This window comes from Plectropomus leopardus, chromosome 13 (assembly GCF_026936395.1).
Source record: "Plectropomus leopardus strain MGB_pleo_1.0 chromosome 13, ASM2693639v1, whole genome shotgun sequence".
Lineage (NCBI taxonomy): Eukaryota > Metazoa > Chordata > Actinopteri > Perciformes > Serranidae > Plectropomus > Plectropomus leopardus.
The window spans coordinates 6164402-6178749 of NC_142188.1; the positions used below are offsets into that span (position 1 = coordinate 6164402).

The 14348-nt window shown below is 39.8% G+C and overlaps 1 protein-coding gene across 2 annotated transcripts in view; it reads right to left on the reverse strand.

Moving 5' to 3' along the window:
- Positions 1 to 140: 140 nt before the first annotated feature.
- Positions 141 to 14348, reverse strand: part of bmpr1aa (bone morphogenetic protein receptor type 1Aa) — a 64362-nt gene continuing 50154 nt past the window's right edge. Inside the window, exons 4-13 of one of the 2 annotated variants that reach the window (XM_088086283.1) lie at positions 10568 to 10730; positions 10328 to 10430; positions 9571 to 9670; positions 9396 to 9480; positions 9040 to 9175; positions 7779 to 7971; positions 6343 to 6640; positions 6067 to 6242; positions 4457 to 4587; positions 141 to 3266 (exon numbers count right to left, since the gene is read on the reverse strand). In XM_088086283.1, the coding sequence (XP_087942409.1) occupies positions 3141 to 3266; positions 4457 to 4587; positions 6067 to 6242; positions 6343 to 6640; positions 7779 to 7971; positions 9040 to 9175; positions 9396 to 9480; positions 9571 to 9670; positions 10328 to 10430; positions 10568 to 10730 (1511 nt within the window). In that variant the 3' untranslated portion in view covers positions 141 to 3140. Of the gene's footprint in view, positions 3267 to 4456; positions 4588 to 6066; positions 6243 to 6342; positions 6641 to 7778; positions 7972 to 9039; positions 9176 to 9395; positions 9484 to 9570; positions 9671 to 10327; positions 10431 to 10567; positions 10731 to 14348 lie in introns of both variants that reach the window. The other variant, XM_042501610.2, reaches the window with a different exon arrangement.

The window sequence follows — 14348 nt, forward strand, 5'->3', positions numbered from 1 at the left end:
CTTTTGAGCTTCTGCAAGTCACAAAACAAAACAAAACAAAACAAAACAAAACAAAACAAAACAAAACAAAACAAAACAAAACAAAACAAAACAAAACAAAACAAAACAAAGGTGAAAGAAGCAGAGTGGACGCTGTGAGCTTGTGTACTAAAATAAGGTTATTTACTTAAAAATCGTTACATTGGACAGACTGTATACAGAGTTTTTCATTTCCTTGGTAAACTCATAAGGCACCGAACCAGATGCTGTACAAAACAACAACAACAACACCAAAACAAAAAAACATTAAAGATTTACATATTAGAGATTATTCCTATACGGGGAGTTTTTCTTGCATATTTATTACAGAGAAAAAACACTAAAGTTACTGCTCTTAAATATGAACTGTATGAACGGTTCGCTTCACACACACACACACACACACACACTGACTCACACACACACGCGCACGTCATCCTGCTGCTGAAGAGAGAAAACCAACAGTTTAAAGGAACAGTTCAACTTTTTCGTGAGTCTCTGTGTTCAGTACAGAGCGGTGTGTTTAGCCTAGCTTAGCACAAAGACTGGAAGCAAAGGGAAACTGCTAGCCTAGCTCCAAATAGCTCCAGTGCTAACTAAAATGATTCATTTTTACATTTCTTTTCTTTTTTCTTTTTTTTTTTTACACCTGTTCAATAAACCAGATAGCGCACATAAATACACATTTTTTATGGAGCTAAACCAAAAGTTTCCCTCTTCTTCAGTCTTTGTGCTAAGCTACGCTGACTGGACTAATTTCCCAAATATTCTTGTTACAAAAGTTTTGTCCCAAAAATGCAAATAAATCCTTATTTTAACTTACTGTAGGATGAAGTAACTCTTATTTTAGAATAAATGAATCTTCAACAGACTGAAAAACTCTGATTGGACGAGTTAAAACATCAGCGAATGATGCTAATTTATCGTTAGCGGTCCAAGTTTTGACAAACCAATTAGTACCCGACGAGCCGAGGGACTTATGTTTTGTTATGTTGGTTTTTGGGGATATGCAGCTTTAAATGGATGTATTTTGCTGCATTCTTTTACTGCGAGGAAGGATTTTTGTTCTTTAATTATGTCAATTTTTTTCTTTTCTTTTTTTTTTCATTTGATTTTTTGGGCGATTTAAAAAAAATGGCCTCTTTCTTTAACCATTTTTGGTTATATCTATAAAAAAAAAAAAAAAAAAGATTTTTTTTTAATCACCCAAAAAAAACACCATTTATCATAGCTGTAAATGTAAAAACACAAATTACCACTGGGAAATTATCATTTTGGAATTTTGGGCATTTTGGTTTTCTTTTAATTGATTTTGTCGATTTTAAAGAAAAAAAAAGGTACTTTTCTTTTTTTTTTCATTTTTAAAGAAAACCTTTTCTTTGAAAAAAAAATCACAAGAAATGACACCATTTATCACAGCCGGAAACTGGAAAAACAGAACATCATCTGTTATTTTACGGGTTTGTAGAATAATGTAGCCGAATGTCGGCGCTTTTTACTTCTGCCAACTATATTTAAGATTTAAAAAGTCACAGTGATGTTCAAACGTGAAGATTATCTTACTGAACTACACCTGTATCATAAACTTCTCTTTTTGTCACAGATCTTATTTTCTGCAATAATCCAAAATCCAACGGAAAAATCCCGTAGGTTATTTGTCGAGGGACGCAGGACGACTTCTACGTCGGCCCACAGAGAAACTCGATATAAAACATGATCGATTTGTTATTTTTTGTGATCAGATCTGCAAGTCTTGATTAGAACCGACACTCGAGTCGTTTTGCTCCGCCCACTGAGGTTTAGCTCAACCAATCAGATTTCTTTGTGCCACCAGAGCAGCTCCGCCTCTTTATAACCGATCATCTCATGACAGACAGACAGACAGACAGACGGACAAGATAAGGACACACAGACAGGATGTGGACAGACAGACAGACAGGACGGTAGACGTCTCCGTGGTGACTCCCGTTATCGTCTCTGAGGAGTCGGCTGGACGTCAACACCACTGCAGCACAGTGTTCTGGTTTATTTAATAATCCTCTCATGAGTAGGCACGGCATCTAACGATAACATTTATTTACACGTTTAAATTCACATATTATAATAGTACCTTTTTATAATTAACTCTACTTTTTAGAGTGGAGATATATTTCAATATGGCAGGAGAACTCAGTCCTGAAGAGAAATGAACAAAAACAAAACAAAAAATTGGCATTTTTAAGCGTTTTTGAAACAGGCAGAAGTGGAGGAAGGTGACGCCGCGGCTCCCGTGTTCGTTCACGACGAGCGCCAGCAGCTCCTCCCCGCCCCGCCTCCTCTCGCCACCGTCATTAAAAATGTCTTTATCGTCTCGTTTGGCTTTCACAGAAAGCGTCAAACCCGGCTGTCTCGCTCCTGACGAGCCACTCAGCACAGACAGAGGAGGAGGAGGAGGAGCGACTCCACGTTTGTTCAGAAAGACTGAAGATGGAGGAGGAGGAGGAGCAACAGGAGGAGGAAGGACTCCACGTTTGTTTCAAGACTGACTGAAGATGGGGGAGGAGGAGGTCGAGGAAGGAGTCTGTGTTCGTTTCCAAAGTGACTGAAGATGGAGGAGGAGGAGCAGCAGGAGGAGGAGGAGGGAGTCCACATTTGTTTCCGGAACCAAAGATTAGGGAGGAGGAGGCGGAGGGACCGTTTGTGTGTTTCCAGACAGACTAAAGATGGAGGAGGAGGAGGAGGTGAAGGAGGTGCGAAGTTCTGTCCTCAAACAGGTCCTTTAGTATCTCCCAACTTCTCCTCCTCTTCCTCCTCATGACAAACTGATTTGGTCTGATCCGGTTGAGTGGGTTCAGGTGGGATGAAGAAGAGGAGGAGGAGGAGGACCAAAGACTCCCAAGTTCGTTTCCAAAGCGACTGAAGATAGAGGAGGAGGAGGAGATGCGCAGTTCAGCCCTGATCGGGTCCTTTATTATTTACCACCTCCTCCTCCTCTTCCTCCTCCTGGTGAAGAAGGAGCCTGATCCGGTCCAATCCGGTTGAGTGGGTTCAGGTGGGAGGAAGAGCTGGAGGAGGAGGAGGAGGTGGAGGAAGGAGTCCACAGTTGTTTCTGGAGCGACTGAAGATGGAGGAAGAGGGAGGCGTCAGATCTTGATGTCCTGGGACTCCACCATCTTGGCGAGCGTCTTCTTCACTCTGAGGATGGTGAGGCGGGAGGCGGGGTTATGAGCCCAGCACTCTGACATCAGCTTCAGCATCGCCCGGAGACACTGAGGAGACACGAGGACAACACACACACACACACACACACACACACACACACACACACACACACACACACACACACACACACACACACACACACACACACACACACAGAGTTAGAGACAGTACAAGTCCTAGACACGCCCAGAAACATCCTAAAATCCTTGGAACGCCCTTAAAACCTCAAAATGTCCTAAAATGCTCAAAATGTCCTAAAATCCTCAAAATGTCCCAAAATTTTAGAAATGTCCTAAAACTGCAAAAATATCCAAGAAACCTACAAATGTCCTAAAATTCTCATCATGAAATCCTAGAAATGTCCTCATATCCTGGAAATGTCCTCATATCCTGGAAATGCTCTAAAAATCCAAGAATTGTCCTGAAAGCCTAGAAATGTCCCAAAATCCTTGAAACCTTCTACAGTCCTAGAAACATGATAAAGTCCCAGACTCGTGTACGGGGCTGCTGCGATTGGCCCCCGGCCTCCTGTCAATTTGCAAAAGTGGCCCCAAAACAAAGCAAGTTGGGCGTCACTGACGTGAATCCTTCATAGTGAAAAATGACTCAGATCTGAAAGCGTATCGTAGAAACGTGGCTGAAAACTGGATAAAAAGTCCACTTTAAACGACTTCGGGCAGACAAAGCGGATATGAAACCTCGGACAGACTGTGTCCTCGATTCTCGTCAGACACGTTTGGAATAAAGTGCACAAATATAAATAAATAAATATAATAAATATAATATCGGTGAAGTCATTTTTAGACACTGTCATGCTGAAAAGTTAAATTCAGCTATTTTATCATTAAGTGAGGCTGTGAGTATTCAGTGTGGTATTAATACTTTATTTTGTAGGTAAATCTGTGTCTTTGTTTGTTTATTTGTCTTTATGTTTGTTTTTGTTTTCTTATTTCCTGTTGCTGTTGTTGTCCTTGTAGTTATTATTTATGATTACCTTTTACGACTACACTGCTTGTCCCATGCATTTTTTCTGTCACTGTCTCTACAAACAACCTTGCTTTGCTGTATTATTTGTCTAGTTTTCCACCAGTTTTATCTCTTGTGGACGTGTACGGCCTTACACATTGTGTTTTTGAAGTTTTGTATGAAAATTTCTTGAAAATCTCATAAATAAATCATATGTAAAAAATCTGTGTCTGCGTTTATAAATGATCGACGTCTGAATGTTGAGCGTCACCTCGTCACTGTTCCAGCGGTTGGACACGGTCGGTCTCAGTCCTTTGACACAAACCACCTCCAGCATGTCCTCGTAAGACGGGTCGGAGGGCACCATCTCGTAGTACGGCAGCTGGTAGTCCTCCACGATACCTGAGAGGAGACACAGAGACGTTAACTCACCCGAGGACACATTTTCTCACTGAGACGGACTTTTTTTCTCCTTCATCCGGATCACTTCTGTTCTAACAAGATTACAAAGAATATCACAGCAAAATTATTAAAAAGGCTGTTTTTCACTGTTAATACTTTGTTGAATAATATACAAACTGTTTGATACGTAAAATGTCAGAAAATTGTGAAACGGTTAACTTTTCTGGCACATTTATGTCATCGAGTCTTTATTAAATATTTAAATATCTCGTTGTGTCCATGACAAGACAAGAAGCATCACAAATAATAAAGAAAGACAATGAAAATTAAAAAACAATTTACGGAAAATGTTAATATTATATAATATTATTAATCCTTTGTTAATTGTATGAAATTTAGCAAAAAAAGAAGAAAAAAATGATAGAAAAAAAGGTTTACAAAATATCTTAAAAAGGTAAATAAATATACATTAAATTATATAAATAATATATAATATTGCATTATATAAATAAATCCAATTATTTTAACATTGATAATTTAAGGTTGAGCCATCGTAACTTTCCTTAGCTATTTAAATTAATTAATTAAATTAATTAATTAAAAAAAAAAAAAATATTCAGATGGGGATAGATGTTCAGGACTGTCTGCAGTAACATATTTTCACCAGCAAGTGGAGCCACTTAATAAATCTAAAAACTGACTGGAGTACTTCTTCATGCTGGTTTACTCTGAAATATTTGAATATTTTCACTGGCCAATCACAGCTGAGTATTCACACTAAAATAACCGACAGAAATGTCTTATGACACTAAATTAATGCTGCAACTAACAATTATTCTCTGATGATGATTTTCAATTAGAGCTGCAACAATTTGTCAAATTGTGTTTTTCAAGCAAAAAAAAAAAGATCCAAATATTCTCCGGTTTCAGATTCTTAGACTGTTTGATGCTTTTTTGGTTATATGTCACAGTAAATTAAAAAAACAAAAAAAAATCAAGTTATTGGTACGACAAAACGAGCAGACCGAGGTCATCACAGTGGCCTCTGAGAAGACGGCAAGCCATTTTTTTTCCCGATATTTTTACAATATATGACAAAAATAATCAACAGTAGTCTAAAATATTTTTAAAAAAACTTGAAAAAGTCACAAATTTTCAGAGGCTACATCGTCTTAGTTATCTTGTTTTGTTTAATTAGCCTTTCAAAATATCCTAATGTTCAATCTACGCCAATAGTTGCCAGTTAATTTTGTGTAGATCGACTAATTGTTGCAGCTTTACATTTAATGCAGTAAAAACCGGGCTTACAGGAGTTCAAAAAAACTTTATTGAGTCTATTTTTGGTTAATATCTAAAAAAAATGTATGAGCATACACTCAGTGTCCACTTTATCAGGAACACCCGTGCAGTCTAATGTCTGTAAAACACAGTTTGTGTGTGTGTGTGTGTGTGTGTGTGTGTGTGTGTGTGTGTGTGTACCTCCGGTGACGCAGCGTCTCGCCATCTCCCAGATGACGAGGCCGTAGCTGTACATGTCGGCCATGATGTAGGCCTGGAAGTGGTTCTTGTTGAGGCTCTCGTCCAGGACCTCGGGGGCCATGTAGCGCCTCGTCCCCACCCGTGTGCTCAGAGGGACGTCCACCTCGTTAGTGTCACTATGGCAACGCAAAAAACAGCGCTGTCAGTCACATGCAGATGTCACTGTAGTGTATACGGTGAGGACAGTTTCAACATGTCCACAGCGTGACGGCGTACCTGTTGAACTTGACGGCGAGGCCGAGGTCGGCGATGCAGCAGGTGCCGTTCTTCTTGATCAGGATGTTCTTGCTCTTCAGGTCTCGGTGGGCGATGGCCGGCTTGCCCTGCGTGCCGTAGATCTCCGTGTGCAGGTGGCAGAGGCCGCAGGCGGCGGAGTACGCCAGCCGCAGCAGAGTCTGCGTGTCCAGCGTGGTCAGCTTGAGGTAGTCGTACAGAGAGCCGTTCTCGTGGTAGTCGGTGATGAGGAAGAGCTGCGTGAAGGCGCCGGTGCCTTTGATGTCGGCCGCGATGAAGCCTGCAGGCCGGAGAGACATGATTGATGGGTCAGACCTCCGCGGACGAGGAAACACTCGTAAAAACTGCGAGAATTTCTATGACTTTGAGACCAAAATGAAACTGAAAATGTCATTTTTCTTTAGAAATTTTGGTTCTTGTTTCTTTAAAAATGTTTGGTTAAAGGAAAAATGGCTTTTTTTTCTTAATATTAAAAAAAAAAAAATCTGATCTGTTTTTCTTTAAATCACCAATATTTACACCAATGGTCTTTCCACTTGAAACAAAATTTCATGAATTTTCCAAAACTTTCAGGGATTATTTAGTTATCCAGACCTGAAAATTGCTTTTTGCAAACTTTTCCAGGTTTTTCTTGACCACAGGAACCCTAAAATATTTAATTTTCTCTGACCGAAGGTCATCAGTACCTTCGGCTGCAGCTTAAAATATGTGATAATATGAGATTTAAGGACTGAGTTTATTTATATTTCCTTTTATTTGATTTTAAATGTTATTTCTATAATTCTACCCTGTTAAACAGTATTTAAATCATGTGTTTAATATCTCTTTATTTCTATATTAAGACTTCACAATAAAGGCTCCTCACACACTTTACGATGTGAGCCCGATTTTGTTGGATTTCTGAGCCACACGACTCACTTAAACTAAATTTTAGGTCCGTCAGGTTCAGTTTTCTGTCCAGTGCACTCTGGGGAGCGAGGACGGATCATAGCCTGAGCAGCGTGTCGTCGTCGCGTCCCATCAGACGACAGGCGACGCCGTCATTAGTTTTAAATCATCAACCAAATTAAAAATCAATGGCGGTATTGATCGGTCCTGGAGTCCTGCAGTCTTCGTCTGTCGCTCTGAGCTCACAGTTTTATTGAGTTTTGTTACTTCTCTCGACTTTGTACTCGCTCTGACAGAACCTGCTGTGTATCGCTGCTGTCGGGCACAAACCTCCGATCTCCGAAATTGCTATTTTTCAGGAATTCGAAAAAAAAACACTGTGTTTTTTAAAAGGATCCCATGGAGAAAGGAGTTTTGGTCACAAGCGTTTTAAATATATTTCATTCATCATTTCAGAAAACAGGGAAATGTGGAGATGCGGGGTTTGCGCCCGATAATGACGATCAGTGAAGTGGGATGTGCTTTGTTACCGAGGATGTTTTCGTGTCTCATCAGGACCGTCTGGTAGATCTCTGTCTCTCTGAACCAGCTGGCTTCCTCGCGGGTGAAGAAGACTTTGACGGCCACCTTCTCTCCCCTCCAGCGGCCCAGCCACACCTCGCCGTACCTCCCCTTACCGATCTGACGGACCATCTGGATCTGCTTGGCGATCGTCCGCTGCACCTGAGCGGGCGAGAGAACAACAAGTTGGGGTTTAGTGATATTGTTTTTTTTTGTCGGATTTGAGTCGAATCTCAGCTGCTGATTTACCTCAAATTCATTAAAATAACGAGTGCACGAAATAAAATTAAAAAAATGACAGAAACAAGAAAGTGAAGCACTTTCACTTAAAATAGTCCCGACATCTTTTTTTAAGCGCTGAAACAATTAGATTATTATGGTACAAATATATCGATAACTGATTAATATTGACGCTTAATATGTGCTTGTTCGGTGCAAGGTTGTTCTTTTTTTTCCTGTTATATCACTACAAATTAAATATGTTTTAGACTGTTGACCAACAAACATCTGAAGTCACTAGTTTCTGATATGTTAAAGGAAAATCAGTTAATTTTGAAAATAATCAGCAGAATAATGAATAAGGAAAATAAGTCTTTGCTGCAGTCCTACTTTTATTTATAATCTAATTTATCTATTTATAATTTAATTTATAATCCCACCCCCTCCCCAAAAAAGTACAGAAAACACATTTTTGGGTCATTTTCAATAGACTTCTTAACCTTTAACCTTTTTCGCTTTGCCTGAAGAGAATTTGCAAAGTTCCTCGTGTAAAAAGATTAAACTGTGTTTCATTCAGACAGTTTATATGCAGCATTAAGAACTTTGGTTTGTTAATAAAAATACAGATTTTGTGGAGGAACGTGGACATTTTTATACACTTAAGTACTGCGTCATCAATTTATAAAACACTTGCTGATATTAAAAAACATCAACAAATTGTTTAAAGGAGACAAATTATTTTCAGTTTTAGTTTCTGCATAAATCTGGCCATCAAACTGCGAAATTCAGAAAATAATAATTAGTGTCTAAAAAGCGTCTGATTGGATCACTGGACACAGAATTGAGTGTTGAGTCTAACTTCAGAGGAATAAAAGTGTCCACATTTTTCTCCTAAATTTGAACTGATCAGACGTTTCTTCTGCAGAAGTCCCATGTATGTATCTATATGTTTGCAAATCATATTATGTAATTTTTGTTAAGTGTCCTCCCAATGCAGTGTTGTGTCCTCACCAGCAGGGGGAGCCCGGAGCCGCTGCCGGAGCTCTGTGATTGGTGAATGAGGTCTTTGAGAGACTCTCCAGCAGGGATGAAGACCTCCTGCTCCAGATCCTTGTGATACCGCTGACGCTCACTCTGCCACTTATACCTGACACACACACACACACACACACACACACACACACAGAGTTAAATTTCTAAATATAGAATACTAATTTATTAACAGCTACAGTCACTTCTATGGCAGCTGCAGGTTTTCACATTATGTAATTAAATGTGTTGAATTCCTTTTAGATTGTATATCAATAAATACAGTATGCAGTAATATAGTAAAAAATAGCTGTGACTGAGGTACGCTGAAGTCGTACCTGTAGTAACAGACGACGGTGACGCAGATCAGAGTGCAGCAGCAGACCGTCATGGAGATGAGGAAGGCCAGCCAGTGGGGGCTTCCTTCTGGAAAACAAAACAGCGGAGCTTAACTCTGCTCTCACCTGACGATCAAACACCTGCAGCAGCTGTCGGGGGGAGCGTGAGTGTTACCTGCGGGAGGCTGAGGGGGGAGGGTGGGCTGCAGGTCTCTGTTGCAGAAGTCGGTGTTGCAGCACTCGATCGTCCTCCTGGTCTGAGCGTTGGGAGAGTCCTGTCAATCAAAACAATCGCACGATCAATCGATGAAGCCTCCCTGACACAGTGTGATATAACAGAGCCGAGCTTTTATTTGCCAGGAGGAGGAAACAACTCCAAACAGGACAAAAACTCTCAGAGTTGACGCTGAAAGTTAAACTATCCCCAGCTTTTGTGCCACACTCGGCTGCAGCATCCAACAAGTGCAGCTCGGAGCGGCTGCTGCAGCTTTCCTTAGATATTACATGGCAGCTCGCCTCAGGCTGCACTGCGCTGCTGCTTGCTGTGATTCTGAGACACTTGATAAATTCATCTTATACTTAAAAGCCCCAAAATTAATCTCAAGAACGAAATGAAAGAAGAACCGCTAAATTATTTACTTCAACAGACGACTGAATTCTGTTTCTGAGAGACAAAGATGACAAAAAAAAGACTCTTCAGTTGCTGATGTGTGACTATTTTCATCTGTGCGTAAAGTTTTATTATTAAATTATTATGTCAAATAATATATCTTGTTTTAAAAAAAAGAAAGTACATGCTTTTTATATTGAGCTTAATTATGATGACGAGTAAAGATGTAAACATCTGATTTAATCTGTGCATGTAAACACAAACTTCAGTGTGTGTGTGTGTGTGTGTGTGTGTGTGTGTGTGTGTGTGTGTGTGTGTGTACCTTGCACTGGAAGTGTGAGCCTTCATACTTCATGCATCCGGAGGTGAGGATGGCCTCACCGTGCTCATCCTCCTCGATGATGGCGAAACACTGACCGTTGGTCCTGAGGAGACACAGATTCGTCGTTATGGATCAATAACAATGATTTTAACTTTCTGTGGCTGATCAGCTGCGATTCCACCGTTTCCATCGCCCTGCACCCTGACTGTCTACCAGAGATTCACCGCCGTCTCTACTCACTGGCAGGTGTTGTTGGTGGCGTCCTCTGGACAGTGTCCGGAGCAGTAGCAGCTGAGGAACCGGGCGGCGTCCTCGGGCGCAATGGTCGAGTCCTCACCGGGCCGCCGAGCCTCGGGTTTCACCCCCGTCCCCTGCAGCACGTGGTCCGGGTTCTGACCTGCAGCTGGAGGGAGAAACCAGAGTTTAAGTTAAAAACAGTTTTATATCTCTCAGTGTGATTTTCTGTCTGTGTTTTAAATAAACAAAGACACTCAGTTCTTCAGTTTTTACTGCAAAACAAAGAGAAGCAACATCATTTAATGATCTTTATTTATGGTCACTGTACAGTCGGGGATTGGGGGACAGATCGGAGAGCTCAGAGAACAGACTTCAGGTCAGATTTATTATAGTGACTCCTGCTGGAGGTGAAACATTCCTCCTCTATCAGCAGGACAACAGGAGGAGGAGGAGGAGGAGGAGGAGGAGGAGGAGGAGGAGGAGGGGGAGGAGGTCCATATACGGCATCAAGGCTAATAATACTGCACCAACAACTGTGAGTGCGTCTCGTCATAATCTTTATGTTTTAGGCATTTTAAAATCTCCATGGTGACTGTGAAAACATCACAAAACCCAAAAGTAACCTGATCGGGGTCAGAGGTCACAGCAGGCAGATACACGGGACTCTGCTCCATTTAATTTTCATAATAATAATAATAATAATTACAATAACAGCATGTAGTACTATTCATCAAAGATGCTTTAAAAAGAGTAGGATATATGAAAAAAAGTTATTTACTTGTACTTAATTGAATTATATCCATTTATCCTCGTTAACTGTCTTTTTAAAGACTCTTACTTTAATTGAGTGTTTGTGTTATTCATCAATGTAAAAGTTTGGTCTTGATTACTATTTTAAATCATTTCTTAAATGACTTTAGTACAGAAACTCTATTTTTAACTCAAATATCTGTTTATTTCTTTCTTTTTGTTCATGCTCTTTAATTCCCTGTTTTCTTCACATATTAGTTTTTTCAAAACATGGTGAATCTTGTATGAGCACTGGAGGTCAAGAATAAAATGTAAAATGTCTGTTTTGTTTATTTATTCACCTTTTATTGTCCTGATATCTATATTTGTTGTGATACTGACAGCGGTTAATGGCTGATGTATACCTGCAAGTTATGTCGAACATAAATGAAAAATTGGATAAAAAAAACAATGATACCAGAGAAGATAAGCACAGTTAAGGATGTTTAAAGTATACAATTAACGTTTGGCTAATTAATAGATTTTCTGCCAAACAATCAATTGATTCAGCTTCATCAAACAGAAAATATTCTTTAAAATATTTATCAAATGAGCAGAGATAAAGGGAGTCAGACACAGAAGAGACGTCTTAATCCCTCGCCGTCCTCCTGCAGCTCTGTTCATCCTTCTGTTATCAGTCCACCTTAACTGCCTTCTTCTAATCATCTCCAGTCCTCCTTAAATCCCTCCCTCTCTTCTTTCCTTTAACTTCTATTTCTTAAACATCAAGTGTTAAACGCTTCTGTCTCATCCCTCTCTCTCTCTCTCAAAGTAAAAACACTGGGAGCTGTGCAGACGTGCATGTTGTCATGTCTGGACATGAACTACCTGCACAGCTACACTTTGAGCTGCCTGGTCGCCACGGCAACAGTCTGTCTGTCTGTCTGTCTGTGCAGCCAGCACAGAAGTAAAAACTGTTGCTGTGGTTCAGACACGGAGCTCCAGAGACTCTAACGGGTTTGTGACTGTGACTCTGCAGACAGGAACGCAGACTCTGACTCATGTTTGACAGACGTACAGAGGAAAATAACTGAAGAAAAAGAAGAAGAAATATCGTCTGATGTCGCCTCGCAGCGACGCTTTGATGAGCTGCCTCACACTGAGCCGAGCCCGCACGTTAAAAAACCAACCCACAGACTGCGTCCACACTAATCACCATTTTCTTGTTTCAAATCTCCAATCAGACTGAAACTGCACTTTCCACACAAAAAAAAAGATTTTATATAATAGTTTGATGAGTGTGTAAATGTTAAAAACTCCAGCTTAGAGTTTCTGTGTGTACAAAGAAAACTGAGTTTTATAAAACAATCACATAAACTGCCACATTAGGGCCAAGAGCTGTAAGTCAGTCAGCTAATCAGGAAAATGCTTGCTGTTTGCCTGTAACTCGCTCAGTCAGTCACTAATTTGCTAAGAAAGTAAAAGAGTAAACGTTAACTACGTCAGTAAGTAAGCAAGTAACTTCTTAAGTCAGTTAACAAGTAAGTAGGCTACTTTGTGAATAAGTAACAAGTAAGAAACTACCTGACAAAGTCATAAACTGAGTAACTGAGTGACTTTGTGGGTAAGTAATTAACTAAATTATTATCTAACTACATCAGTGAGAAACTAGGTAAATGATTAAGTAGCTATACGATTAATTAAGTATCTAAGTGACTAAATAACTATGTCATTAAGTAAAAAGTAAGTCAGCAAGTAAGTAGGTAGTAAGTAGTAAGAAATTAATTAACTAATGAACTTACCGAGTAACTACGTAACTAAGACATTAAACAAGAAAGTAATTAACCAACTGTTTAAGTAACAAGTTACTAACGGAATAAATTAGTGGCTATGTAAGTAATTAAGTAAGTAACAAAATTAACCATGTCGGTAACTTATGTGAGTAACTTAGTAACAAACTAACTCAGTCTATGTGACTATAAACTAAGTAAATATGAGACGATATAGGTAGGTAACTAAGTCAGTGATGAAGTAACTTACTAACTTTGTCACTAAGTATCCAGGTTACACGGTCAGTAAGTAATTAAGCAAGTAACTAATTAACTAAGCCAGTAGGTAAATAAGTTACCAGGTAAGTAACTAACTATGTAAGTAAGCAACTATCTGACTTTATCAGTATGTAAGTTGTTGACTAACTAGTTAAGTAAGTTACTTACAGCGTAAGTAAAGGCGAGTCAGTGTATGTATATGAATGATTTTTAGCGCAGCTGGTCGTCATTAACCAGTTTATGTTGACGTTATTTTGAGCGCCTCAGTAAATCACAGACAGCTCACGGTGTGTTCGCGTACAACAATAGTTACATTTCCTAAAGCCAAATATTTGTTGAAATTATTCAAATTATTTTATATAGTTTTAGATCTTATGTTTTGGATTTTATTAGTTTTTTGTTACTGTAAACCAATTTATAATAATGAAATAAATAAAAACTAATCTTTTTATGTTGGGAGGTACCTACAATGTTTTTCTAGAGACACAGTGACTTCTGTCCTACGTAGACGCAGGCATGATTTATATTTAAATCAGCGCAAACAAAAATAAAAAATGTCATCACTGTCTAAAACTGAAAAATGTTACACACTTTTCTCTCAGCCCCGCCCCCCTCTCACGCTGCGGACGGCTCTGATTGGCTGAAATAAAGATGTATTGCGTGCCTGCAGCGAGGAGGCAGGAGCAGTAAAGGGACGGTGGGTGTGCTGAGGCTGGAAATGGCTGCTCTTGTTTCTGTCTCCATCCACATGTGTGCTTAATTGTGCCGGCAGTCAGAGTGGAGACTGAGGTCTGGCAGAGAGCACGCTGGGTAATCAGACTCTTAAAGTCACAGCGCTGCTTCAGACCCACCGTTTATTTACGTCCAGTAGCAGTCTGATAAAACACTCTGATCTCTCATTTAAACATCCGAGCAGCTGCAGGGAAAACGGTGAACATGGACGCTCAGTTTTGGGTCAAAGCAGTCGGTGTGGTCTGCAAAGTTAGCTGCTCTCGTGCAGAGAAACT